Source organism: Fusarium flagelliforme (assembly GCF_020744385.1).
Source record: "Fusarium flagelliforme strain FIESC 12 MPI-CAGE-AA-0113 chromosome Unknown B0J16scaffold_4, whole genome shotgun sequence".
Taxonomy (NCBI): domain Eukaryota; kingdom Fungi; phylum Ascomycota; class Sordariomycetes; order Hypocreales; family Nectriaceae; genus Fusarium; species Fusarium flagelliforme.
The window spans coordinates 1709573-1736914 of NW_025763506.1; the positions used below are offsets into that span (position 1 = coordinate 1709573).

The 27342-nt window shown below is 47.9% G+C and overlaps 10 protein-coding genes across 10 annotated transcripts; 8 read left to right on the forward strand and 2 right to left on the reverse strand.

Moving 5' to 3' along the window:
- Positions 1 to 48: 48 nt before the first annotated feature.
- B0J16DRAFT_125280 (uncharacterized protein) lies at positions 49 to 1288 on the reverse strand. Its single transcript, XM_046121683.1, has one exon. It carries the CDS (start codon positions 799 to 801, stop codon positions 169 to 171), a length of 633 nt encoding a protein of 210 aa, XP_045982840.1. The 5' UTR covers positions 802 to 1288; the 3' UTR covers positions 49 to 168.
- B0J16DRAFT_125267 (uncharacterized protein) lies at positions 1140 to 2757 on the forward strand. Its single transcript, XM_046121682.1, has 3 exons — positions 1140 to 1673; positions 1722 to 1852; positions 1906 to 2757. Exons 1-3 carry the CDS (start codon positions 1385 to 1387, stop codon positions 2635 to 2637), a joined length of 1152 nt encoding a protein of 383 aa, XP_045982841.1. The 5' UTR covers positions 1140 to 1384; the 3' UTR covers positions 2638 to 2757.
- Positions 2758 to 3036: 279 nt separating this feature from the next.
- B0J16DRAFT_304534 (HPP family-domain-containing protein) lies at positions 3037 to 4579 on the forward strand. Its single transcript, XM_046124728.1, has 2 exons — positions 3037 to 3729; positions 3782 to 4579. Exons 1-2 carry the CDS (start codon positions 3463 to 3465, stop codon positions 4388 to 4390), a joined length of 876 nt encoding a protein of 291 aa, XP_045982842.1. The 5' UTR covers positions 3037 to 3462; the 3' UTR covers positions 4391 to 4579.
- Positions 4580 to 7171: 2592 nt separating this feature from the next.
- On the forward strand, positions 7172 to 10377 carry B0J16DRAFT_125314 (Sodium/hydrogen exchanger family-domain-containing protein). Its single transcript, XM_046121684.1, has 4 exons — positions 7172 to 8316; positions 8370 to 8707; positions 8756 to 8821; positions 8867 to 10377. The coding sequence occupies exons 1-4, from the start codon at positions 7449 to 7451 to the stop codon at positions 10244 to 10246; spliced, it is 2652 nt and encodes an 883-aa protein (XP_045982843.1). The 5' UTR covers positions 7172 to 7448; the 3' UTR covers positions 10247 to 10377.
- Positions 10378 to 10624: 247 nt separating this feature from the next.
- On the forward strand, positions 10625 to 12438 carry B0J16DRAFT_362705 (uncharacterized protein). Its single transcript, XM_046129829.1, has 4 exons — positions 10625 to 10979; positions 11027 to 11463; positions 11511 to 11680; positions 11727 to 12438. Exons 1-4 carry the CDS (start codon positions 10655 to 10657, stop codon positions 12031 to 12033), a joined length of 1239 nt encoding a protein of 412 aa, XP_045982844.1. The 5' UTR covers positions 10625 to 10654; the 3' UTR covers positions 12034 to 12438.
- Positions 12439 to 13794: 1356 nt separating this feature from the next.
- B0J16DRAFT_355692 (uncharacterized protein) lies at positions 13795 to 15166 on the forward strand (the record flags this gene model as incomplete). Its single annotated transcript, XM_046129425.1, has 6 exons — positions 13795 to 13944; positions 14000 to 14372; positions 14426 to 14543; positions 14591 to 14655; positions 14703 to 14796; positions 14830 to 15166. 6 exons carry the CDS (start codon positions 13795 to 13797, stop codon positions 15164 to 15166), a joined length of 1137 nt encoding a protein of 378 aa, XP_045982845.1.
- Positions 15167 to 17047: 1881 nt separating this feature from the next.
- B0J16DRAFT_125323 (uncharacterized protein) lies at positions 17048 to 18389 on the forward strand. The gene is made up of 2 exons (XM_046121685.1): positions 17048 to 17323; positions 17374 to 18389. The coding sequence occupies exons 1-2, from the start codon at positions 17171 to 17173 to the stop codon at positions 18199 to 18201; spliced, it is 981 nt and encodes a 326-aa protein (XP_045982846.1). The 5' UTR covers positions 17048 to 17170; the 3' UTR covers positions 18202 to 18389.
- Positions 18390 to 19421: 1032 nt separating this feature from the next.
- Positions 19422 to 21245, reverse strand: B0J16DRAFT_341049 (serine threonine protein kinase, CMGC group). Its single transcript, XM_046127785.1, has 5 exons — positions 20991 to 21245; positions 20609 to 20943; positions 20253 to 20554; positions 20032 to 20197; positions 19422 to 19975 (listed from the first exon to the last, which is right to left on the reverse strand). The coding sequence occupies exons 1-5, from the start codon at positions 21230 to 21232 to the stop codon at positions 19791 to 19793; spliced, it is 1230 nt and encodes a 409-aa protein (XP_045982847.1). The 5' UTR covers positions 21233 to 21245; the 3' UTR covers positions 19422 to 19790.
- Positions 21246 to 21833: 588 nt separating this feature from the next.
- On the forward strand, positions 21834 to 25246 carry B0J16DRAFT_341051 (von Willebrand factor type A domain-containing protein). The gene has a single exon (XM_046127786.1). The coding sequence runs from the start codon at positions 22018 to 22020 to the stop codon at positions 25072 to 25074; it is 3057 nt and encodes a 1018-aa protein (XP_045982848.1). The 5' UTR covers positions 21834 to 22017; the 3' UTR covers positions 25075 to 25246.
- A 237-nt stretch (positions 25247 to 25483) lies between these two features.
- On the forward strand, positions 25484 to 26784 carry B0J16DRAFT_414588 (uncharacterized protein; the record flags this gene model as incomplete). The annotated part of the gene is made up of 3 exons (XM_046133465.1): positions 25484 to 25680; positions 25729 to 26613; positions 26667 to 26784. Exons 1-3 carry the CDS (start codon positions 25637 to 25639, stop codon positions 26782 to 26784), a joined length of 1047 nt encoding a protein of 348 aa, XP_045982849.1. The 5' UTR covers positions 25484 to 25636.
- Positions 26785 to 27342: the final 558 nt, after the last annotated feature.

Here is a 27342-nt window from a genome sequence, read left to right on the forward strand (position 1 = left end):
TTACTGTTTGATTTCTTGCTTATTCACTATTTTACATTGACGAATAGCCTGTATCTAATATACGCCCTTCTCCCCAAACGAATCCTCGTATCATAAGACATAAACATGAATGCTCTCCGCTCTAGACTCTTCATCTCGCAGCTCTATATAAATTTCCAAAACGAACTATCAACCCCAAAGCGCCATAACAGCCAAAGCTCCAGCACATGCCGCAGCCAGAGGGCTCAAAAGACTCCCTCCTGCACCATTCGTCTCACCAGGGACATCAGCAGTAGCTGTGGAAGTTCCACTCTGACTAGCTGTCGATTCTGTCTCTTCGGCCGAACTACCAGTTGCAGTAGCAGCAGCAAGTTTCTCCAAACCAGCAGTCAAGGTGACTTCAGCATATGCGTATGTTGGACCATAGACCTCGCGAAGGCCAGATGCATCAGTGTGCGTCTGTGGAGGAAAGTCCTCCGTCTTGTACTCCTTGCTGTCCTTAACAGGTCCTTTTGATACTGTGCACTTCTGGGCTACAGATCGGCTCATCTCGCAATGTTGCGAAAACGTCCAGGGTGTTCCATCCTCCAGCTTGTCACTGATCCAGACGTCCAGATCTCCTGTCTTGGCGGCGCCTGTGGCCAGGGCTTTTTCTGCCCATGGGCCAAGAGTTATTGTCTGTTTCATCCTGCTGCAATCATCGTCGTCTTTACGGCATTGGAGGACGTATGTTGTGGCTGTCGCGTCTGCGCCCACGACTTTGCCCATAAGTGTGAGGGCATCGTTAGGGATAACAAGGAGTTGTGTGACACTTGTTGTCATCTTGAAGGAGGTTTTGACGAAAAGGACAATTCGATATTGTGGTGATAGTGATGGTATGGCGTTGCGAATCAAGTAGAGGTGCGAAAAACGACAGGACGGTGGTCTTCATTCGAACTCAAGATGAGAGATTGAAGGGGAAAACGTGCACGACCGTGCCTCCTCGCTGTATTTGCAGGTCAGCGCTAAACCTTAGGGAGTTTCATCCTATAGCATTATATTCAATTAATTTCTATGCGAAACTGAGGCACAACTGTCCCAATACGGGGTCCAGGCCAGGAAACATTCTCTTCGCTTGATTTGTATCAAATAAAGCACCCAACCTTCAATGGCACCGCAACGCAGAACCGATTTTGACAGAGACGGGAAGTTTCTCCGAAAATACAAGCCTCTCGCCGCTAACAGAGTGCTAATCCACTAGTTTAGCCACTAAACTACACAGCCATTTCGGCGAGCTGCTTCAGGCAATGTGGATCGATGAGCCATAGCGACAAACAGAATCGGGACATCATTCAAATACTTAAGGATACAGCGTTCGCCTCAAGTCTTTAGAACTTCAACATCGAATGATAGAAGCCCTGACACGATGTCTGATTCCCAGAACCACGCTATTGTGTTCGGCGCGACAGGTCTCATCGGCTGGGCCGCCGTCAATCAACTCCTCTCCAACTACCCTGCAGCGGGCACTTTTGCGAGCGTCACTGCGGTGAGCAACCGTCCTGTCAATGCGAAGCGAACATTTTGGCCTGGAGGATCAGACTCAAAACCGAAGCTTCAACTTGTTTCGGGTATTGATTTGAAGAGCGGCGACTTAGAGGCACAGTTGAAGAAGAATGTGGTTGGGATTGACCGAGTCACACATGTCTTCTACTTCGGTGAGTATTACTTGCACATGGGGGTGGATAATTGCTGATGACAGGTAGTGTTTGCGCCGCATGATGAGAACCACGAAGAAGAATGCAAGATCAATTGCGACATGATGCGCAATCTCGCGTCCGCACTCAACACCCTCTCTGTCAACTTGAAGTCGTTTGTCTACTCGGGCGGCACAAGGGTACGCTGCGCTCCCCATATCTTTAACTTACCTTCCACCACTGACATATATAGGGCTACGGTATCTATATCCCCGATGGCATGTTCACGCCTCCTCTCAAAGAAACCATGGCCGATACTATACCTGCCGACTACGCAAAGACTGTTGCTTACCCTTGGTTCCGAAAGATCCTCATCGAAGCGTCAGCCGGTCGCGATTGGACATGGACAGAGGTCTGCCCAGATGTCGTTGTGGGCTTCAGTCCTATCGGATCAAACTATTCGCTCGCGCTGCATTGGGCACAGTATCTCTCTTTGTATGCGAAGAATAATGGGTCGAACTCAGAGGTCGCGTTCCCCGGGAACGACGGAGCCTACAATGCGCGGTTCACGTCTGTTTCGTCAGGTATTCTCGGCCGTATCGCGATCCACGCAGCGCTCAATCCATCAATGTGCGGAGGAAAGATTGTCAATATGCTCGACCGCGCAGAACCGACAACTTTCGCTGAAGCGTGGCCGCGTATCGCGTCATTTTTCGGGCTCGTCGGCGTGGCACCACGAGAAGGTGAGGGGGACCGACCGAGTGAGTATATCGAAGCTCATAAAGATCTTCTCGGAGAGTATGGTAGAAAGGCAGGTGTCGGCGCGGGCAGAAAACAACTCGATAGTGCGGGTTGGTGGTTGACCTTTGATCGTCAATTGAGCGCGGAGAGGTTGCGAAGTGTAGGCTTCAATGAGGAACAAGATCCATCAGAGGGTTGGATTGAAGCATTCTCGAAACTTCGCGATGCAGGAATTATTCTGTAGTGATCGTCTGCTGTGGATTTCGGTGTCGCCGGAAAACAGTTAGGCAATTTTTTGTCGTTTCGGCCCGGGGCATAACAGAAAAGAAACCGACTTCCATGGAAATAAAAAGAGATGACCGCTAGTAATAAAGGGCCTAGGCTATTATGTCATGCTAGAAATTCAAATCCACCATGCCGAGCAATCACCGGCGGTCCATTTCTCCGGACTCCGAAATAGAAAAATATGGGGAGAGATCCACTATTAGCCGTCTCTGTTCCTAGTCACGCACAGCGACTCTCGAGTTTTTGTTACGAAATCGTCTGTTGCTGATGCCAATGAAAGTCTTTGCCGGCAGAATCGGCTCGAGCTCTGTCTTCCCTCGGTGCATGTTTTTTCTGTTTTGGCACGGATTAAGATGAGGGGGAAAGGGAAGAAATAATGGATCATCTCCGCGGGCCAAAAGTGTTTAGTATAAGGAGCAGAGCCGCCGGTCGTTTGTTTTTCTTGAAGCTTTGTTCTGTTTCGATGGACCAAAGTTTGAAGTCATCGCCAACCCACAGAGCTCATTTCCGAGACTGAAAAAGAGGCTCCGATTTAATTGACATTTTGGCTGTTTCATTCCGACGCCATTTTAAACCAATTTGACGTCACTTTTCCGGCGTTTCTCTGTCTTGAAGTTTGCTTTTGTCCAAACTCATCTTTTTCATTCATTGAGTCTTGTCACATTGACATCGCCTGATCATCTGCATTTACCCCAGATTTTACTACCAGATCTTATCGCATCGCATCGTATCGCATCGCATCTCATCATTGGATATCGGGCCACTCGCCCCCATATTAAACTCGATGCCGTCCCCAGACCCTAGGAAATGGACTTTCGATATTGATCGGTTCATTAATCCATTTGTTCCACCGCCGCCATGGCAGTACCTCCCATACCCTGTCGCGTACATCTTCGGATACCGTCACGAAAAGCCTGTTAGCATCGGAACAATTCTCCCAGTTATTTGGGCATTTATCGGAATTTTTATCGCCTTGTCGGTTATTGAACTGGCCTCGGAGCGCATTCCCTCCTTTGTTGAGAGAGGCGCTCCCATCATTGTCGCATCTTTCGTACGTTCTCTTATCAACAATGAGCTGGAGTCATTGATGCTAACATTCTCAGGGTGCGGGCGCTGTTCTCGAGTTTTACGCCATCGAATCTCCCCTCGCGCAACCGCGCAACTTCTTCGGCGGTCAATTAATCGCCGCTATCATCGGTGTGAGCATCGGCAAGCTCTTCCTTCTCAGCGACAGCTTTAGTTCAATCCAATGGCTCGGCGGCGCCATCTCTTGTGCGACAGTAACATCCATTATGGCTCTCACCAAGACGATCCACCCACCCGCTGGTGCAACCGGGCTCATTGCTGTGGTCGACAACCGTGTCCTCGATCTGGGCTGGTTCTTTATTCCTGTGGTGGCGTTTAACTGCACCATCATGTTTGGCGTGGCGCTTCTGGTGAACAACGTGCAGCGTGCGTACCCTGTGTATTGGTGGACACCTGAGAAGCTGGGTCGTGAGAAGACGGAGGGTGAGAGGGAGAAGCCGGCAGATGTCGAGAAGGGAAAGCAGAGTGAGGCAAGGACGGATGATGGAAGTGATTCGGATAGACACGAGAGACATGATGGGAGGGAGATCATTATGAAGCCTGGTGGTGGATTGGTTTTGCCTAATAATCTGTTCCTTATGCAGGAAGAGGTTCAACTGTTGGAAGAGATTGCCAACCGATTGTAGAGGCTACGGGCTAGGTCACGACGACATGGGACATTATTGCATATACTAGCATACAAAAAGCGTTGCTTGTGATTACAATTATCTACTCACGTGTCAAGTCTATAACTGCATTGAAATAGATGGGTGTTCTAATGAGTAATCCTACCGGCGAACCTTGGCGTGACTTGTGTTCATGGAAAGAGTGTGCGCGTTGGCATCCGATGTCTCCCGTCGCGTTATTAGGAACTTTGCGTAAAATGGCATTGTGTGATGCCTGGTTTTTGTATTGGTGCACTCCAGGCCCGGGAAGTTGTTCCCTCTTCTCCCCTCAATGCTAAAGCTATCACTTCAAGTAGTGCAGAGCTTTTAGTTGCAACTGTTGGTACAACACGTGTCTGATCAACAGAGGTGGTGGATGACATCGGCCAACGGATGTAACATGGATGACCGATTTGCCGGAACAGTGTATGTGAGACTTTGTACTCCACGAGGAGGAATCGAGGGAACATCGAACTCGTGAAAGGATCCCTTGTATTCATACACCTACACATTTTCTCTCTCCATCCTGTCTTTTTTGAAAACGTCAGGTTGTGATCGATATGACAGGAGCAACAGACCCCCTACAGCGTTGGTGTGTTCTAAATGTGGGTTTACATACCAGTAGGAGTCAATACGATGGTTCGGTGTGGAACTGGTGTAGAACGCAGCATATGGATAGACCATGTAATTCCATAACTTGTGCCCATGGAATCGATCAGTATGTTGATCCAAATACCCACCTTTGAGAGAAACAGCTCTATTGTAACGTAAAGGTCCGAGTCACTAACGATGGTGTCACATCGTCACATATCTTCAATGCTTTTCTAAGGCTCCTTTTGTTGACATGGAGTGTTTGGAGAAGTCATGAAAAGGCTTTGAAAACCGGACGGGATCGGTGAAGGTAATTGGACTGTGTCATTTGCTCGTGATAGTGTGTACAGTGCAAATAGAGTACGACAAACCTGAAATTCGAATTGCAGTAAAGCAAGAGACTTTCAAGTCGAACTAGAATTATACAAATAAAGAGAGATTCAAGAATATTCGCCCTGGTGTCCTTGGTGGGAAAATACTGAGTCCAGAACGCTACTAGCGAGGTACGAGAGTGTAGTACCGCAACTGGTGATAGCTTCAAATAGAAGAGGCTAGGTGTTGACTAAGCAGCTTTCCATCATGGGACATGATCTTCAGCTAGCGTTCGATTTTCTGATACTGTGTCAAAGCTTAGGTCCATTCAATGCTCAAGGTCGTAGTCGAGGTTGGAATTAAGTTGGAGGTTCCAAGGCAAATAAGTACGAACACTCTTGGCTTACCATCAGCCGACAACCCCTGCTGATCATGTATCGCGATGCCCAGAGATTGGGTAAAGAGTGCGAGACATGCTTACGAATTCTGATCGTGGGGATGGAGTCGACGTTAGCAGAGAGGAGACGGGTCTCGGGGAGATGCAGTGTGAGTGTGAGTGTGACTCCATGCGGGGTCTGACTTTTCTCCACCTCTAGAGAGGTTCGTGTAGGTGTAGGGGCTTGCAATGGCCTCACGGAATGTCCCGTCCTAATTGTTGAGAGATCAAACAATTAATTTTTGGATCCAGAGACTTGCCGTTCAACAATGCATTGTAACAAGCAGTGTAACTTTGATCTACCTCACCGGTATTTGACAAGGTGAAGCCTCAGGTCTAAGGGTTCTGCAGCATCCCAAGGCCTGGAGTTAAATCCGCGACAGTTGGAAGCCAAAGTGGTTGGTTACACAAAAGACCCAACACCAATAAATTACCATTCAGACTGCATCTCGTGCATTAAATGCCAAGTCAGCAGCTCAGCCTCTTTCACGTTTCGCTCAATCAAGCCGATCTTGGTCGGAAACAAGCACAAAGACATGTCAGATCTTGAAGGGTCTAGACGCAGGCGGTGAGACACAACGGCGCGTGAGCTACAGGGGTTCCTTTATCAAGAGGGAAGGAAGCATCACATGTGACGGTGCGGGGAGTAAGTAGGCTATCCGTTTTCCTGTCTGGCAAGGGAGATGAGACAAAGGAGTGCATTCCCTGGTTCAGATCGTCGCTGGATTGCTGTTGAAAGGGCAACTCGGTTGGCAAACAAACAGAAGAGAAACCTGGATGAAGGGTACCCAGGTTGTGATTTGTTGGTGCTGTGAACGTTTCCACTGAACAAAGCCTGGCTGAGCTTCTGGGCTGCTGTCATCATCACTCCACAAACTGCCGCGTGCCCCAAAACTTTATCGACAGACGAAACTCTCCGCCTCAACCGCCAAGAACGGTTTTGACACATGAGGATGTTCATGTTGGACCATAACAAAATAAGCTGTCAAGTCCAGTAATGCTGTGCTTCTGCGCCCGTCTCAGCGCAATCACAAGCCCGGGTGTTTCACCTGTACTGACCAAAACTAAAATTTGCCAAGGCTCTGCCCAGGCCTTCTCCACTGAATTGGCTCACACGCTAGGGGAGATGGTCGTGCAACTTTGAGGTACTTGAGAATTCGGAACTTTTCGACAGAAGGCAACAATTGGGGTTATACTTGTGTTTGGTTACAGTTGATAGTGCGTTATCTTCTCTACCGACTTTAGCCAATGTAGCACAACAGGAAAAGACCCTTGACACAGTAGAGATAACGCAAGGAAAGTGACAAATTTGAACAGGCCTGGTCGTTTAGGTAGGTGATGCATCACTGGCGGCCACCCTCCATTACGACAGCCTAGACCCTTGGTCCATAAGGCAGCTCCACTACTGTGTTCTCTCCAGCAGATGATCCCCGCCTCTTCCTCCCTTCAATCCCATCTTGTTGGTCCTCAATTGATCTCTCCGGTGTCAAACGCACAAAAAGGAGCCCAGCGCCAGTCGCCGCTCACTTGTCTTTTGTTCTTGCTTTTGTATAATTATCTTGTCTTCTTGTTTCCTCTTCTTGGTATAGAGGCTCCATCCTCCCGCGACGTCTTCTACGTCTGCGCCTCCTCCGCACGAACCGATCGAGACACGAAAGAACAATTTGTGATTCCCGCCGAATCACTCTAAGGTCAATCACAATGTCGTCTTCACCGACAACAACGGCTGCGCCAGCCACAAGCGCCCACCCCCAAGGCGGCATCATCGAGGGCCTCAACCCAATCCACTACAACCCCAAAGACCCCATCGCCCTCTTCATCATCCAAGCCATCATCATCATCATCTTCTGCCGTCTTCTACAATGGCCGCTCTCCAAGTTCGGCCAACCGCGTGTCATCGCAGAAGTCATCGGTGGTATCGTTCTCGGTCCTTCCGTTATGATGCGCATCCCTGGCTTCAAAGAGAACATCTTCCCTACTGAGTCAATGCCCGTTCTGGCTAATGTCGCTACCATTGGTCTGCTGCTCTTCTTGTTCCTTGTTGGACTCGAGGTTGATACGCGCATGTTCAAGTCCAATTGGCGTGTTGCCGTGAGCGTTGGACTGGCCAGTATGGTGCTCCCCTTTGGTCTCGGTGTCGCTGTAGCGTGGGGTCTTTATGAAGAGTATGGCGATGAGGGTACCATGAAGGATATGGAGTTTGGCACGTTTGCGCTCTTCATTGGAACTGCGCTCGCCATTACTGCCTTCCCTGTTCTCTGTCGTATCCTTTCTGAGCTCCAGCTTCTGTCAACCTCCGTTGGTGTGACTGTCCTTGCTGCTGGTATTGGAAACGATGTTGTCGGCTGGGTTCTTCTCGCCCTCAGTGTCGCTCTTGTCAACAACGCCAATGGGCTCACGGCGCTGTATGTATTCTTGACTGCAGTCGCTTGGGTTCTTTTCCTTGTCTATGCCGTGCGCCCTGTCTTCCTCTGGGTCTTGCGACGAACAGATAGTATCCAGAACGGTCCATCTCAAGGCATTACTACCTTAACTCTGCTTCTGGTATTGGCTTCTTCTTGGTTCACTGGTAAGTCTGCCACCTCGGCGCAATTGGTACTCTTGTTTTAATACTTGTCATAGCTGCCATTGGTGTTCACGCCATTTTCGGAGCTTTTCTCATCGGTCTTATATGTCCTCACGACGGTGGTTTCGCCATCAAATTGACTGAAAAGATTGAGGATCTGGTCGGATCAATTCTCTTGCCTCTCTATTTTGCCCTCTCTGGTCTCAATACCGATCTTGGTCTGCTCAATGACGGCACCACCTGGGGATATGTCATTGCGATTATCGCCTGCGCCTTCTTTGGTAAAATCATCGCTGGCACCCTTGCCGCCCGGTTGACCAAGTGTCTATGGCGTGAGAGCTTCACCATTGGTGCACTCATGAGTTGTAAGGGTCTTGTGGAGCTGATTGTGCTGGTAAGTAGACTTCGTCGCCTATGAGCCCCACTCTAACACCTTTAATAGAACATTGGTCTGCAAGCTGGAATTCTTTCAAGCCGAACATTCACGATGTTTGTCGTCATGGCGGTGGTAAGTATCTCGCATCTACATCCAACACGCCACTAATCGCGTCAGGTCACTACTGTCACCACGTCACCCCTTACAAGATGGCTATACCCTCTCTCGTACCGCCAAAAGGTCGAAAAGTGGCGTCGAGGAGAGATTGACTGGGACGGAAACCCTCTTCAGACTGAGGCCCAGACTTCTGAACATAAGATGGAAGAGGCTCTCGATAAGTCTCAAACACACCGTCTTATCCTGCATCTGCGCCTGGATGCCCTTCCTGGTTTGTTCAATCTCGTTTCGCTTCTCGGTGGCTCCCGAAAGCACAACAACCCATCTGCTATCAACGATGCCAGCGCAGATGCTACTCCAGCTGAAGAAAAGACACAAACATTTCCCGGCCGTCCGTTCGAGGTTCGTGGTGTTCGGCTTATGGAGCTGACCGACCGTACCTCGTCCGTCATGGCATCTGCCGAAGTTGACGAGTTCGCTTCTCGCGACGCCGTCTTCTCTGCTTTCCAAACTTTCTCTCGCCTCAACGGCGTCGCTGTTGCTGGCCAAGTATCTATCATCCCAACCAGCGCCTACGCCGAGACTATTGTCAAGTATGCCGAGGAAGCCAGGTCTGACTTCATGATCATTCCCTGGAGCACCTACGGTGGTATCGCCGAAGAAAGTTCCACTGCTGCGTTGACTGAGACTGGCAACACCAACGATCGTTTCTTTAGTAGAACATACATCGATTATGTCCAGGCTGCTGTTGATAGATCAACTTGTGCGACTGGAATCTTCATTAATCGCATTCCTCACGACGCCCTGGCCAGGAAGCCTACCCTGACCCGTACTCGTACTGGCTTGTCAATTCACAGTGTTAACGATAACGCAGTCGTCCAAAGACCTGTGGATCAACGCCAAATTATTTTTGTGCCATTCATTGGTGGCAAGGACGACCGCGCTGCTCTCCTATTTGCTCTTCAGCTTGCTCACAACCCCCATGTCTCCATTCACGTCATCCACCTGCATTTCAGCGAAGACGATGTGGCACTCAACGCCCCTCAGGACAGCGACCCTTCCACGGGTAACGACCTTGGAAAGAACGCAGTCGGGTTCCCTTCCGCTAGCGACATGGACCTCCTAAACACAGCCAAGAACAACGCTTCGGGCAAGCTCGAGGGCCGGGTCACCTTTGCTGAGATTCCTGTTGACTCAGTGCGTAACCTGCCCGATCTTGCAGTAGCTCATGCTCGAGAGCTCGTTGGCAAATCTCGCTTCAGCGTAGGCGACTTGATCATTCTCGGTCGCTCGCATCCGCTCTTTGATAACCTTCTTGTTGAGGACTTTGGCGTGGAGAGAGATTTTCAGCGCACCGTCGGTGTTCTTGGAGATCGATTCGCTAGGGCAGGTGTTGACGCTGGCTTATTGGTCATTGACGATAAGCAGGCCAAGGCTTAGATGTGCCTTGAGAAGTCTGATTGTGTGAATTTGGAGAATACCAGCAGCCTTTTGTAGGATGATTTGATCACGATATACCATATATGAATTTGATATTTATGAAATACAAGGAACATATTCTTTCTGGCATCTTTATTTGAGCTTCACTTGTAGAGGTGTACGAAAGGCAAGATGAATGAATAATCCCGGCTGTAACTGTTGATCAATTAAGTAACCCAGCCCTATCATAACTTTGACACTGTTGTATCTGGTCTATACTATTATGGCTCTTACGCTTGATGTTTGCGGGCCATGAGTTCCTCATGTGGCACAGTATATCCGAAGCCCCTCAATAATGCGGAGAAGCGATGACTTATCTACACCAACTTGAATCGTACAACTCATCTAACCTCTACCAAACCAATCAAGATGTTCGCTGACATTTTACAACCGCCTAATCCACTCCCTGCTCGCCAGCTCAAGGAGATTCGACCAGGTGTCTCCTTGCTGCCTCCGCTTTCGCGTCGGGGTCATGGCCCTGGCCTTGTGGTCTTGACACCAACATCCGAGGATGTATTAGAGATCAAAGATGGTGTGCCGTCTGTGCTTATCAAATGGGCTGAAGAGGGTTATACAGTGGTTCAGATCGATGGATCTACCTTCGCTACCGTCGATAACGGAAACATCTTGTCTGAGGTCTTGGAGGCTATGCGGCAGTGTGATCAGTATGACGAAGGAAAGGTTGGCTTAGTTGGTGAAGCATCCATATCTCTATTGATGGTGTCTACTAACAATTCGAAGCATACTCTTCAGAACTCTGGAACACTGCTGCGCCAAGCTTGTCGAACGCTCCCGTTATTGTATCAGCAGTTGTATACACCAACGCCGATGACTTGACAGGACTCGCTCCAGCAAACATTCCACTTCTACGACACGTAGTTGGACCTGCTGCTAAGCGTGACACGCGTGACACTGAGAAATCATCTGGGGCCGTGTACTATTACCCCAAAGCTCAAAGCCACGCTTTTGCAACACCATTCCATCAACACTTCGACTACAACATGGAGTCTGTTTCTCACACTAGAAATCTCCAGTTTCTCAAGCCTAAAGTCGGAGGGCCTTACTTTGATCTCGAGTACATCTGGGAAGAGCATACTCACTACGAATTTGCCGATCGCTCGGTTGAGCATACTATGAGTACAATGGTACAGGAGCCATACGTCAATCACATCCCAACAGTGAGTCGTCCTTCCGTGGAGGTGTTATAAGACTGACGTATTTGCAGATGACTGGTGGAATCGGTCGAGATAGGTTATCGGATTTCTATCGACATAACTTTATCTTCAATAACTCATCGGACTCTGAATTGGATTTGATTAGTCGAACTGTTGGTATAGATCGTGTAGTCGATGAGTTCATCTTCAAGTTTACACACAACCAAGAAATCCCTTGGATGTAAGCGTCCTATATCCTGCGTCGTTCTCATACTGATTTTCTACAGGTTGCCTGGTGTTCCGGCTACCAACATAAAAGCCGAAGTCCCTTTCACTGCGGTAGTCAATATCCGAGGAGATCGTCTCTATCACGAGCACATCTCCTGGGATCAAGGAACTCTTCTCCGGCAGTTGGGCTTGCTACCTGAGTATCTGCCGTTCCCGTATACTTTGCCTGATGGTCGCACTTCTCAAGCAGGCTTTGAGTACCGTGTACCGGTTGCTGGTAAGGACACGGCTGTAAAGATGAAGGATAGACATGGGGTGTCGTCGAACCAGATGTTTGCTTATAAGGTTCGTGAGAAGCAGGCCTGATTTTTTTCAAAGCCAAAAGGTGCAAAGGCGGAAATGACATGGGATTGTACCAATTTTGTTTGGCATACCATATAAGAATCCAGGTTGAACGGTGTGGCTGTTTCTATGGTGAAGACTGTTGGTTCTCACGTAACACAACCAAGCCGTTGGAGCTAGGGACCAACAGATGTGTCACTTCTGTATATGCTTTGTGTGGCATAACGTCCGTGTCTCAAATGTGCTTTTGAGAATTTGTCATCTCAAAAATTTAGAATAGTACATATTTCGCTCCTACGAGAAGGCTTAAGGGGACCAGATTACATACCTAAAGTCTCGTAGACGCTTGAGCAGAACTATCATGCAGTTGTATCTTCCGTGAACTCGGATCTATTGCTCCTATGATGTTCAAAATATTGATGATTCGAGACTTTGCAAGAGCATATCATAAACGCCACTTAAATGGAATACCATTTGCGCTTATGCAGTGTGATTCTCAATCGCTTGAACGTCTCGCTCATCGCTTTCCGTACTGAAATGGTTCTCGCAAGAGGACATTTGACATTAGCATCAATTCTCTTCCATAACATGATCTCACATTTTGCACAGAACTACTATGCAGATCATTGCGAGTTCTCCGCACAACTTGCCGCTTTAAGCTTCGAGGAGACAGCCACAATCGATTGTTGTCTTAGTCGAAGACGATCAATTGCCGCCACCTCATCAAGTTTCTATTGTCAAGGACGCCACTTTTCGCTAGTGGTCTACAGGGCTGAATGCGTACGGGTCTTGTACGACTCTGCAACGCTCGTGATTAATTAGACGTTGCGCCCATATCCTTGATTGGAAGAACGACGCTTTTGACAAGGACGGTTGAGCTGATCTTGTCAGTATGCAATCCTCTTCATGGGAACTACAGGACAGTGTGATGGTTCTAGTGGAACCACATCACGATGTTATTCGGTTGTCCCTCAGTCCCTTCATGATCGACGGTATTCTCTGGCCTTGTCCGATGATCCTAGAAAGATGATATTTAATCAGGTTCTGTTTCAACCAGTGGTTCCTTGGTCGATATAGACAAATCAAATCTGGATACACCTTTCAAGAGGCTGGTAACGCATAAAGGCATTATCCATAAATTAAATTCATCGAGCTTCTGCGTTTCATGGGGCTGGAGAAAAAGCAATGCCTAAGATTAGACTGCACTTAACCAATGGTAACCACCATGTAAGCTTGCGGATAGAGTAGTCTGCATCCTCGTTAGTTTTGTTCAGCTGAAGAACTTCGCTTCGGCAATTGCAGAGGCCATTTCTGGACTCAACATTCACTCGGCTTGTTCATCTTGTACTTACAAAACCGAGGAATTGAAGCTAATGCTCTGATATATGCGGCAAACTTTTGATTAGCCGAGAACAGTTCTTTTACAGAGTAACAGTAATTATCAGGATTGAGCAACATGCCTCGGATCCAATTCCAAAATCCCAGGTATGCTGACCGACTTCATGGGTCAGGAATGTGGCTTGATTGCTTCAATAGAAGCCCAATGACCAGAAAACACTTCGCCTTTAGCCCCTCTTCAATCCGCATCAGGTAGTCAACTCGCCGTAGTGATGTCCAGACCGTTTCTGTGTCACTTTGTGGCTTGTTTGAAAAGCGTTGGCTCCCCCTTCTTCAACCTTGTTCCAGTACTGCTCTTTTCCAACCAACATGCATAAACTGTAGAAGGCTTCTTTTTCTTCTTGAATAAGACAACATCTTCATATTAGCCATATCTCTTCAACCATCATGGCGGTGGGAGGTGATGGACATTGGGTTCTTGCTTCTATGTGGGCAATGACGCTTGTCACTTTCATCTTTGTCTTGCTGCGGGCTTATACCAGGATATATGTCGTCAAGTCTTTTGGTGTTGACGATCATGTGTACAATCTCGCCTTTGTCAGTTTAGATCCGCCTTTACAAAGCAGAGTCTCACTGACATTACCCGTGATAGGTCTTTCTGCTTATGAACACCATATTCATGACTGTCGGCGTCCATTTTGGTTTAGGTGAAAACATACACAGCATCATGACGGACAGACCCGACGACCTACCTCTCGCAATGCTATACGAAGCCGCCAGCCAAACTTTCGCTATAATAGGCATGAGCATCGCAAAGGCATCCCTAGGTCTCTTTCTACTACGACTTGTCAAGGAGAGATGGCACAAGATAGCTATCTGGTCCATGATGACTTGCCTCTTCGCTGCATCCGTCTGTGTATGCTTCGTCTACTGGTTTCAGTGCACTCCGCCACAATATCTCTGGGATCGTCGTATACCAGGACGTTGCACCATAGACACGGCGCCGGTAGCTTTGACTCTATGTAGTGAGTCTTCTCATGGGCTCTTCAACGATACTTCGATAAACTAACCTTTGGAGTTTTTTGTGTGGTCGCCGATTTCTTCTTCGCTGGCTTCCCTTGGCTATTCATTCTAGGTCTACAGATGAAGATGAAAGAGAAGATTGTGATTCTCTCTAGTTTCAGTCTAGGTATTATGTACGAATCGCCTCTCCCTCTTATCAGCCCATTCTAATCCATCCCAGTGCTGGAGCATTCGGTATTAAGCGGACTCTGGAAGTTCCCAAACTCACAAGTCCAAATCACACCAGTAGGTGCTGTTCTACCTTTATCGACTTGTAACTAATATGTGTTAAGAGGATCCAATGGGCTTGATTGTCTGGACAGCCGCCGAAATAACCGTAACAATGGTCTGCATTGGCATTCCTGTCTGTCGACCTCTTTACAAGAAGTAATTTCGCAAATGGACGACTCGCAACTCCAGCAACTACCCCGAGCATAACTCTGGAGCATCATATCCACTACAAACTATCGGCGGTGGCATTATACCAGCTAAACGGGCAGACAGAAACGGCAGTGATAATACGTCTGACACACATGATAAGATCATAAGGGAGCATGAGCGTAAGCTCGGTATTGGTAGTTCCTTATCTAGAACCAAAGTCTATCCTAAAGGGGATGGGAGGTTTCATGGTAATGATCAGAGCGAGGAGGAAATCCTTGGGCCGGAGTTTCGAAGAAGTCAGACCTTGGATCTTGAGGCACAAGATGGCGGGACTCAGTTGACACGTGAAATTGCAACTTCTGAAAGGAGTATATAGATTATGGATAGAGTTACTGGAATCACCGAAACACAGCTGTGTGGGCTCATCGTTTCACTATTGTACGTTACCCTAATTGCCATCCAATCTGCCGTCAGCCAACTATCACCCGAGCCCGAGTTGGATGGACTACTTCAACTCTTCTGTGCGACAAACGTTGTAGAGGTGTATATATGTCCTTTCTCATCAGCGGCAATAGAGCTCTGGGTCGCTTCCTAGCTGAAGACCCCGGAATAGGTCCCAAGGTGCTTGTTGCGCAAATAGAGTATCGCTAGTCATTCTCGACAACTAGGTTGCCAAGTCACACATCCTCTCACCGGTAATAACAACAAAACCGTAAGTAAAACATGTTGCTAGTCACATGGGTTCGCGTCGCTATGCCCGACCGAACGAGATCTCGATCTGGACTGAGCTAGAGTGGTGTTGTCTCACAATACATGCCGTTGAAGCTACCTGGCAGGTAGGTGACAGAAGAATTGTCTAAGGCTTAGAACACCAAAATAGAGCAACTTGAGTGCGAGCCTAAGCAAGCGGAAGGTGACCAAATTGCTTCGTGTCTTATGCTCCCAGCGGCCAATTCTTCTGACACCCTGATAGCCTGGTGACTGACTAGGCCTCATCCTTTAGGGCAATTGCTTTGCCTAGACCTGTTCTAGGTCGCGTTCAATAACAGGTGAGACACCGAGTTAGAGAACGTATGAAAAACAGCGTTCACCTTGTAGCGTTTCAATCATTGTCTTGAAGAATGGACCTACCCTGCATATCAGCAGGAAGGGAGATGACTCCAGCAAAAGATTGTGGGATTGGGTCAGTTCTCTGCAAAGTAAACAATTCTGTATTTTAACAAGTAAATAAAGACAATATTTGATTCTATAATTGTTTGCATTTGTTATTGCTGTTGTCGGGGTGTCGGGCAAAATATTGAGCTTCAAAGTAACCTTCCAGTTGTTTACAGGCTGAGTGAGTATTGGAAGAAACATTCCAGCAATATTGCGAGAGTCATTCTGAAACCGCGCCCAATGTTTCACTACTACGCCGCTGATCACTGTCCGAATGGCTGAGCCTTAGGAGACGCGGGCTGCCTGTCAACTTTTAATTACCGGGCTAGCTTCCATCCTTAGCAATTAGTGATAAATGAAGTTATTAAAAACCACGCGATTACGGGAATTGTTCTCGAAAAGAATAAGGAAGGAATTAGAGGGAGTTTCCGACAAATATTCGAGAAGTCGGAATCAAGAAGAAAAGAAAAAGGGTCTCGTTCCGAAGAGCAGGGACGAGAGAAAAAAGAAAAGAAAAGCGTGTCGAGATCTCAGTCGTACACCATCTTTTTCAGCGGTAAGAGCCCGTGCTAAAGCCCCGACCGCAAAAACATAGCCAACCTCTTAACATGTATCCATTCCATCCATCGAGATTCCATTCCCTGTTTTTCTGATGCTTTGTTTCTTGGGATACGAGAGTTTATTATTCACAGTTACCCAAGTTTCAACGCCGAATCATGCGAGTCAAATCCACCGTTGAACCAAGAAAAACGTCATAAACAGGGGGGCATTCCAGTGGTCTACTCTCTACTGTATTCTCTACCCCTTGGGCTCGGGTCTTTTGGAACCCAATTGACCCGGCGCTGGGATTACCCTGAGAAAAATAAAATTGCAAATTCAGGTACACAGCCTGTCCCATTCGCTACCAGCATGGTACCCCTGCTGATAATACTGACCGTTGTTGGGCATTGTTTAGGTTGTCCAGGGCCCAAAGCGTAAGGTCCTTGGGTCCCTATGCACCCCGCGGGTCCTTTTGTGACAGCCCGGGCCGCACGACCAAGACGCAGGGACCTGCCATAACATTTCCCATGCGAGTCACATCCATATATCTAGCCGACTGCGCATACCCAAAAAAGATGGATGGTTCAGGGACTCCCTATACTTTTTTCTTTCCATTCATTTACTGCCATCAGCGGGCGAAGTGTTTAGTTCTTTCCCTCGGATCCGACGAGAAAAGCAGTACACAATGTCGCAAAGACTAAGCTTCGCCCAGCTTGAGCAGGCTGCTCTTCACATCGTTCGTCTCATTGCAGACATTCCCGGTCTCGAGAACACTCGTCTCGCTATCATTGGGGACTTGGCTGTCAACAAATACTTGTCGCGACGAGATAGAGTAACAGTATGTCCTTCCAGTTGTCTTACACTCATAGCATTCTCTAACCTTAACAGAGCATCGACTTGGTCATCAGCAAGTCCTCCTCGCCTGGTCGCGTCAAGAAAGAAATCGTCGGCCACCCCATTACTCCCCTCGTCGAAAAGTCCGGCGTCGTTCTCTACCGTCACACAACCGGCTGGGAGATTGAAGTCAAGCTCATTCCCGACTGGCTCAGCCCTTACCTCCCCGAAGCCGCCAAGCGCGTCCGCGATGTCAAGGGTGAGGCCACCCTGCCCTACACGTCCCTCGAGGACTTGATCATCTTCAAGATGGATGCCTGCGGCCTGCACGAGAACGACATGAGCAAGCGACGCGATGCTTGCGACGCAGCCGCCCTGCTGGATCTAGCTTCCGAGCATGGCGCATTGACTCTCGACGAGGACAAGACGGAGCGCGCAGAGGAAGCCCTGGCTGATATGGTTGAGTTCTCGGATGAGAAGGATAAGGGCTGGTGGCAGCGTTGCCTGGGAATGGTCAACAACAAGCCTCGCACGCCCCAAGAAATTCTCTCCGACATCGCCGAGCGACCCCAGACCGCCTCGTCGCGATCATCTGTCTACTCCTCCATCTCCCGCGCGTCCTCCTACACTAGCAACGCATCCTCTCACTCCTCCGCCTCCTCCATCTCTTCCACCAGTGCCGACGACAAATCACCCAAGTCACCCATCGCCGAGAAGAACGGTCGCCCTCGCAAGATGAGTGTCACCAAGAAGCCCTCCCGCCATAAGCGCCACACCTCCATCGGCGCATCCACCTCGGTCAGCGCTCTCGACGCCCACATGCACCGCCTTGAGCTGGACCGACCTGCCTCACCTGGCATCTCCCTCACGAACCGTATCTAATATCTTGATCACTTTCATTTCTTTTATAACGTCACTGGAGTTGGAGGAGAAGTCTCAAAAGAAACATGGGAAAGGAAAAGGCAATCGAATCGCTACTTTGTACATCATAGGATACCCTCGATACCCTCAGATCTCTTGTTTGTGGCTAGCGTGTATTTTCATGTGTGCGGATTGGCAATTGGGGGGGTAATCTTCACAGGTAAAAAGTTCTTTTGGGTTGGGTTAAAAAGTTTGGAGTTTATGAGAGTGGAAAAATGGGGGAATTCTTTTCTGATGTTAATACTTGGTTAGGCGGATATTCTTTGGATGTATTTAGACCTCCTTTCTATTATCTAGATTTTCTTTGTCAATGAATCGCAAGCGAATTGTTTCACAATTATTTGTTCTCACTGTTTGTGTGCGATAGTGCTAATTGACTTGGCTGTTTGGGCCACCATGCATGAGGTCGTTGGTGCGGTCGCATTAATGTTGTTGTGACATTCTGTCCTCTTCCTGGCCGGTCTATAGCCTGTTTCTCATTCTTGGAACCAACCATTTACACATCATTAACTGCAATTAGAAGTTGGGTTCAAATACTAAAGTTGTTATGGTTGTATTGTTGGGCATCAAAAGATGGCTGGACTATGATCTTCAAGCAGGGTATGGACCAAGATTTGGGACAGACAATCCACAGAAGCGATCCCACAAGCACACTTCTGTTACCAAATACAATTCACATTCATCAGTCATATCCAGTGATCAGGATCACCTTGCGCATTGCTTTGACTACTGGAGTAGCATTCTTTATCCCAAGACTCAACTCAATCTCTGTTCTTAATTTTAGGTAACAGGATGCTCATTTGGCCCAGCGACAGACAAGATTGTTGACTGTAGGTTGCATTGTAGGCCCACAAACAACCGACCAGCTAAAAGCTTATTCCTTCCAAGTCTCACATTCCTACGTCAGGAACTTGGTTCTTATTTTAATTGCATTACCTGACTGCAAAATGATCGGGCATCCACTCTTGAAAGCCCAAAGTTATGGGATCCCCGTCCGGAAATAAATTGAACGGCCCCCAACCGAGGCCACTGAAGCTAAAACCGTTGCAGGTGACAGCGCCGAAAAATTGGTCAGCTCAGTGGAGCTTAGAAGAGTTTCGGCTCCGAGACCACACAGAGTTTCATCGTATTCAACTTGTACTGCCGTCAAAATTAGAGTGAGAATAATTATTGCCGGCTAATTTTCGACGATCACTGCGGCTGCGACTTTCGCTTGTCATCGTGCAAATCTTAAGAACCTGGCACTTGCTAGGGTAATCGAACAGGCAATATCCAGCTTTCTCTTCACCATATCAAGCAACGACAGCGGCAATACGAAGATGGCTTCCGAGCTCGGAGAATCCACGCGTTACGTCACGGATCACGACACAGAAGGAAAAACAGCCTGAGAAACACCTGATCGACAAAGTCGCATTGATCACTCCTCTCACTCGAGGTAATAACCAGCACACAATGTCTGTATAGTGCGGTCAAAATTCTTCAACTAACCAAAGGCGAACTTTGAAGAAATGACCAATGAACATATGCCTGTATTTGCTTCACTTGGACAGTTACATATTCTTCATGATCCATTCGTCTCGAGCCAAGTCCTTCGCTGAAGAGCGTTTTGAAGGATCCCACTGGAGCAGCTTGTCCATCATGGCGAGAAATTTCTGCTGGTCTTCTCCTTCCAGATTGGTTTCTAGTTTCTTCAGAGAAGTGCTATTTGGAATAGGGATATCGCCAAGAAAGTCTCCTATTGTAGAACCGATCAGGTTGGTTGTGGCTGACCTTAGTACTTGGATGACTTACCCGTTTCAGTAAAGAACTTGTGATTTGAGGATCCGGACTGAAGTAATGACTTTGGAGGCTTTCCTAGGACTGCAATGATCTCTGCAAGGTGTGCTCTACTACGATACGTTCGCAGCTGAGGGTCATACCCAGTAAACAGGTTGCCTCCCTCAAAAAGATCCCATATCTAGATGAAGTCAGGCAAACCTATTCTTCGATGATCTGATTATCTAAATGCTTACCATACAGCCTACGTTCCATATGTCAACCTTGTACGTCCATGGCGCTTCGATAATAACCTCCGGGGCTCTGTATATATCAGGCTGTATATCTTCGGTATGCTCTAGATCACCGGAGACGGCGGAGCCCAAGTCACAGAGGACAGGTGCGCCCCATTCTTTGGGCATTTGCAGCTCGCGGGTTGCGTAAACGGACCTTCCGTCAACTTCTTTTCGCGGCGAAGGATGCTGAAGCTCTTGTTCTTCGAATTTAGCAAAGACTGAATCGTCACCGATGCCAAACATGATATTATCGGCTTTGATATCTACTTACGATTAGTCAGGGAAGTATCTGGCCTCTTTGGACAAAATTATCTCACCTGTATGAACTATTTTGCACTCAGTATGAAGAAAGTCCAAAGCACGGAACAGCCGATGCAGAATGAAAGCCAACACTGGTGAAGGCAATCTTCTTATTGGGTTACGGTGAAGGAATGTCAAAACACTCTCCCATAATGGACGATGCACCAAGCATCTGTGAATTCCATCGGGTCCAGCAACATCAAAAGTGTCAAGTACTTCTCTCACAGCAGTTCGTCCTTCATACTTTGACGAAGAAGCAGAGATGTGCTTGTACACCGCAAGCTCACTATCCAACTGCTTTCCCAAGGATTGGGCGTTTATAAAGAGCTTGAGTGCCACATGTCGTCGACCGCTACTCTGTATCAGCCAAATCTGAATAGTAATAGCAAAAGCACGTACGTCAAGTCGCGTGCCAGCCAAACCGTCGAGCTTGTGCCAAAACCTAGTTTCCCTACCACTTGGTACCGATTGTGCAAGACTTGGCCAATGCAGACTGGATAGTATCGTGACGCGGCATAGCCTGGAATAAGCTCTTCTTCTATCTTGTGGTTTGAGGGTATTCGCGGGTATCCTAGGCTCGAGAATGTCAGAGGCTTCCATACGCGGCTAGGCCAGCGAAGTCGTTTCAGAAACGCCGCCATGAGTTGAGTGGTTAATTGAAAGAAGTGGAAATCATACCTACTGGTACCGCTACGTAGTGATCAATCATGTCTTGGGCTGATCCACAACACTTTTACCGACCTGAACTCTATTGGTCAGGACTTACACGTCTCTTCTATGGCTAACACCAGATTGGTGCAACATTGGGGCCATTTATTGCAAAGGCTCTAAATAATCGATCCTCTCTTTGTTGAAGTCTTGATCTAGCAAAAGTCCCTGCTCTGTCAACCTCAACGGATTGATAATGCAAGATTCGTGGTTGAGGCAGCAGCATTTGAACAAGTTGCAGCAAGTAAATTACGGATTTCAACGAGTTAAACGAGCAATGAATTGAATGAAACTTGGGGAATCCATGTAATTCTGTAAGCACACCCTCTATCATTGGATTAATTAATTGAATGCTTATACAGCATTCTTCGAAAGAAGGAGCTTGGCGCCGCAGGCAACAGAGTAGTGGCTGATGTGGCCAATCAGAGCAAAGATCTCATGTGGTGGTGACATGACCACCAATCAACTGCTCAAGGCAGAATCGACAGGCAGGAGGCAGCCATTCAGCTCAAGTCAAACAACGTCACGGCGGCACAGAATTGAGTCACAGCGAGAACTCTATTGATTCACTGTCATTATAAGAATCTCAACTCTGGCTGTCCTTTGCTCTTATCTTCTGCATTCTTCATCTCAACAACACAACTCCTCATTCATCTGCTTACGTCCATTCGTACCGCCCTTCTTTAACGCCAAAACTTTCAACAAAACCATCATCGCCATGTCCTATGGACTCTTCGGTCAACCCAGTCGCAGTGTCACCAACATGACCAACTGCGGCTGCTACATCTACGTCGGTTATGACCTCAAATATCTACCCCAGGTCGAGGTCAAGGCCCATACCACCATTCTCGCTACCACCTCTCGCACCAATCTCACACAAACCTTCATCAATCCAACCAACAGTACCATTGAAGAACTTCGTTATGTTTTCCCTCTCTATGACGGAGTCTCCGTCGTCGCTTTCACCTGCACTGTTGGGTCAAAAACCATCAAGGGCGTAGTCCAAGAACGCCAAAAGGCTCAGCAGGTCTACAATGAAGCCAAAGCGAAGGGCCAAGTGGCTGGCCTTCTCAAACAGTCCCTCGAAGCCGCTGACGTCTTTACCACGACTATCGGGAATGTTCCAGCCGGCGAAAAGGTGTACGTCGATATCACCTATCTTGGCGAGCTCAAGCATGATGCCCAAGTCGATGGTATTCGTTTTACTATTCCAACACAAGTTGTTCCACGATATGGAACTGCTCAGTCGTTTACCGGGTTCAACATACCACAGAAAGGCTTTTCATTCACAGTCGATGCCGAAATGCCTGATGGATCTTCTATCAAATCCATACAGTCCCCTTCCCATCCCCTATCTGTTGAGATCGGGACAACGTCTACCACAAAGTCACAAGAACCTTCCCTTCGACGGGCTTCTGCAACATTGCAGCAAGGAGAAACCCATCTGGCGCAGGACTTTGTTGTACAGGTGGTCGCTACCAAGCTGGGAGAGCCGTCAGCCATACTAGAAACTCATCCCGAAATTCCTAATCAGCGTGCAATCATGACAACATTGGTACCCAAGTTCAAACTTCCTGCCGAAAAGCCCGAGATTGTGTTCATCTGCGATCGGAGTGCGAGTATGTCCAATCAGATCTCTAATCTCAAAACCGCACTTGAGGTTTTCCTCAAGTCGATGCCTGTTGGTGTCAAATTCAACATCTGCAGCTTTGGAAATTCTTTCACTTTTCTCTGGGAAAGATCCCAAACATACAACCAAGAGAATCTGGACCAAGCAGTTCAGCATGTGAGAACTTTCCTGGCCAACTACGGTGGCACCGAGATGTACGATCCTTTCCAAGCTACTTTCAAGAAGCGATATAGGGATATGAACCTTGAAGTCATCCTTCTCACGGATGGCGAGATCTGGGATCAAGATCGGCTTTTCGAGCTCATCAACGACGAAGTCGCTGAGAGTAAGGGTACGGCCAGAGTTTTCTCTCTAGGGATTGGAGCTGGTGCTAGTACCTCTCTGATTGAAGGTGTCGCTCGTGCAGGTAACGGGTTTGCTCAAACCGTTGCTGATAATGAGAAGATGGACAAGAAAGTGGTTCGTATGCTTAAAGGCGCTTTGTTTCCTCACATTACCGACTATTCACTCGAAGTCAAATATCAGAAAACGGAAGCTCCTGCCGATGACGATTTTGAGCTGGTCGAAAAAGTTATGGATAGCCTCCAAATTGACACTGCTGAGACTTCTAACACAAAATCGGAACAGGGACAGGCTGCAAAGAAGCCGATTTCCTTGTTTGATTCATCTGTCGATAGCGATGGTGACGGCGATATGGCTGATACACCTAAAGTCGATGACAAATTCGACCATCTTCCCCATGTACCCGTCCCACGTTATCTGCAGACACCGAGCCAGATCCCTCCTCTGTTCCCCTTCAATCGCACCACTGTCTATGTACTTCTCTCCGATGCCACCCCCAGCCAGCAACCAAAGTCAGTCGTTCTCAAGGGCACCTCCCATCATGGTCCCCTTGAGCTAGAAATTCCTATCACCGAATTTACCGAGAAGGACTCTGTCATCCACTGTCTTGCAGCTCGCAAAGAGGTCAAAGAGCTCGAAGAAGGCCGAGGCTGGCTTACCAATGTCAAGGACTCTGACGGCAAGTTCCTCAAAGAAAAGAATGAGGGCCGTTTCTCAGACCTAGTCGAGCGAGAGGCGGTACGTCTGGGCGTCAAGTTTCAGGTTGGAGGCAAATGGTGCTCTTTCGTTGCTGTTGAAGATAATGGAGAGGAGACAAACATGGCACAGGCAGGAGACATTTCTGAAAAGAATGACAGATACTTCGCAACAGGACATTCTCGGTTACACCAAAGCACGCTCAATAGGATTATGGATAAGTCGGATGCTTGCGATGTACCCAGTCGTCGTGGTGTTTGGACGAATAAAGTGACAGGCGCGAGCCCGGGGTGGAAAGCCATTAGCGCTGTTCAAGGTTTCTTTGGCTCGGCCTCGAAACAGGCTAAAACCAGTGGTAGTCTATTTGGGGCTGCTCCAGGAGGATCGTCTTACAATACTGGCAATACCGGTGGCGGTCTCTTTGGGTCAGCTTCGCCAGCGGCTAAACCTAGTAGTGGTCTATTTGGAGCTCCTCCATCTAGCAGCTCTGTTTTCGGCAGTGCCTCTCAAAGTCAGTTTGCGGGTCACACAGCTTTTGGGGCCTCGCCTGCTGGTAATAGTCAGCCTCTAATCGTCAAAGCTGCGGCACTTGCACAGCCTACCGCTCAAGTTGACGAGAAACTGCTCGCTGAGTACCAGGCCGAGATGGATGACGCTGCGGCTATGCCACTGATGGAAGAAAACGAGGGTTCAGACGGAGATGAAGATATGGGATTTGGACTCTTTGATGATGGTCCTAGCGTTCCTCCTGTTTGTCCTCCTCCTCCCGCTGCCTCCACTTCAGTTCTTGAGATGGGCCCCTTACGAGCTCTTACAAGCTTGCAGACTTTTTTGGGCAGCTGGTCGTGGAGTGTGGAGCTTGAACGCGTCTTGGGTGTTGACTCGAAGGAAGTCGCTAAGCTTGACCTTCCTTCTACTGTTACAGGCCATGCGTTGGAGAGTGAGATTCTTGCTACAGCTTGTGCGATCTTGTTTTTCAAGCGTAAGCTGGCAGATGAGAAGGATACTTGGGAGATGTTAGTGGAGAAAGCTGAGGGATGGCTGGAGGAAAACATTGGGGAGGACAACATGAATGACCTTGAAGTTGTTCTTGGGAAGCTATTCTAGATAGTTCGGAAGTATGTAGCATGAATATACCGTGTTGTCAGTAGTACGACGAAACATGTTTACTTGTCTTGTTCGCCGTGTAGAAACAGTAACCATGGACTCGCAGCCTTTATTTCGCCAGTACAACGTTGATACTGAACGAATAACGATGTAGTGACACAATGATGACATCTGTACATCCTCATGTCGATATTACCTAACAGAGTCCGAAACTTATGTAAACTCTCGCGATCTACCAAAGTCTAAAGAATAACGTTTTATAACGTTATGGCTGACATCCTCATATTGCTGATCAGCCAGCCACACTTTAATACCGTAAGGCTCTGCTTTAAGTCCGACCTCTTAACCCCGAAATTAACTCCAGTACAACATTGATTACTCCTTTTGGAAACATCAACAACTCCTTTGAGGTACATGTTTTAGGATGTGAGACACTACTTTAAATTATAAAAGGGATAACTGCGTCTGTTGTGAAAGATGTTGGAAGAATAGACACCACATACAGGCTTCGCTACTTTGAATCTTGCTATTTGGTTACTTGACATTGAACTCCCTATTCACGATGGAGACACCCAGAATTCTTCTTACTGGTGCTACCGGTTACATGTAAGTTGTATTTCAACTGAGGATGCAGCTAGTAACTGATTGTATCAGAGGTGGGACCGTCTTGAACACTATCTTGACATCCTCTCAACCTTGTTTCAAAAACATCCACATCTCAGTTCTTGTCCGTCGTCAAGACCAAGCCGATATTCTTTCCGATCTTGGAGTCACCCCCATTCTCTTCAACAGTCTCGACGACACTGATCTTCTCACCGAAGCAGCGTCAACCCATGATATCGTTATTCATGCCGCAAATGGCTATCATATCCCCTCAGCGAAAGCCCTCCTCACAGGGCTAGCTCAACACATGGCAAAGACCGGCAAGCCAGTGCACTACATCCACAACTCTGGCACTTCCAACTTTGGAAACAGGCCTATCTCAGGGAAATATCTCGAGGAACCGAGGGAGTATTCTGATAAAGATGATATTTACGCTTATGAGAAGTTTCGAGAGGAGAAGGAGCAGTACGACCAGCGAACTAGCGATGTGGCTGTTTTCGAAACAGGTGCTGATATCGGCGTGGAGACGTACATCATCTGTTCACCCTTGATCTACGGCCGTGGAACAGGGCTTTTCAACAAATCATCTATCCAAATTCCTGTCATGATCCGGGCTGCGCTTACGAGAGGTCAAGCGATATACGCCGGCGATGGTCTAGGAGTATGGGATCATACACACATCGAAGATATCGCCAATCTGTACACCCTTATCGTGAACAAGATTCTCGACGGGGAGAAGATTCCTTCCGGAAGAGAGGGCTTTTACTTTGCCAATCACGGGAAGCAGAGATGGCTGGATATAGCAAATGGCATTGCAAGAGTTGGTTACCAGCGAGGTAAACTCGCCGCTGAGCCGAAGAGTGTTTCACTCACTGAGGCGAGTCTGGCGTGGTTTGGGGGTGATGAGGATTTGACAGAGCCAGCCATTTGTTCCCAGTAAGTATCCTTCTACAGCTCACCAGAAATCTTGTGCTGATCAGACTTTTTAGTTCTCAGACACGAGGAGACAAGAGTCGGGAGTTGGGGTGGGAGCCGTTGAAAGATGATTCGCGATGGGAAGAGACTATTGCTGAAGAGTTTGAGGTAGCCTTAAGAGCTATGGCTTAATAGCTTGTTTTACACATCATTAAAGCTAAATTATACATGTTTTGAAGCTGTTTGGCTAGACAGAGTCAATCTTCTCCTATTTTATACTATTGACTCAGGTACGATGTTGTCAATTTGGTACACGCACGTAGAGAAAACTACAAACGAATTGTCATCTTGAGCCTGGACGAATCGTCACGCCTAGTCGGACGTAATTTGACTGCTCTGTTGTCATCCCAATGTAACCGCCAGGTATCCATCCGTACCCAACAACTTACCACCCAACAATTACACCTCTTCTCCTATTCATCCCACGATCACCTGTTTAACACACGCTCGCTATGCTCATCAGCCACGCGTGGGAACATACACCGTCTGAGCCACGACCCATAGTGGTCTGATCTCTATCACATCACCTGTCCCACGTACCGAGTCACAGTCTGACTACCATGGCCTGATATGCAGTCACCCCTGCTGTTGTTTCTTCCTTTCTAGAACAGATGGGACGGGCCATGGACCCTGCATCTGACCTGGAGACCCACGGTGATCTACAAGCGAGTTTTGAGGCTCAAGTTGTTC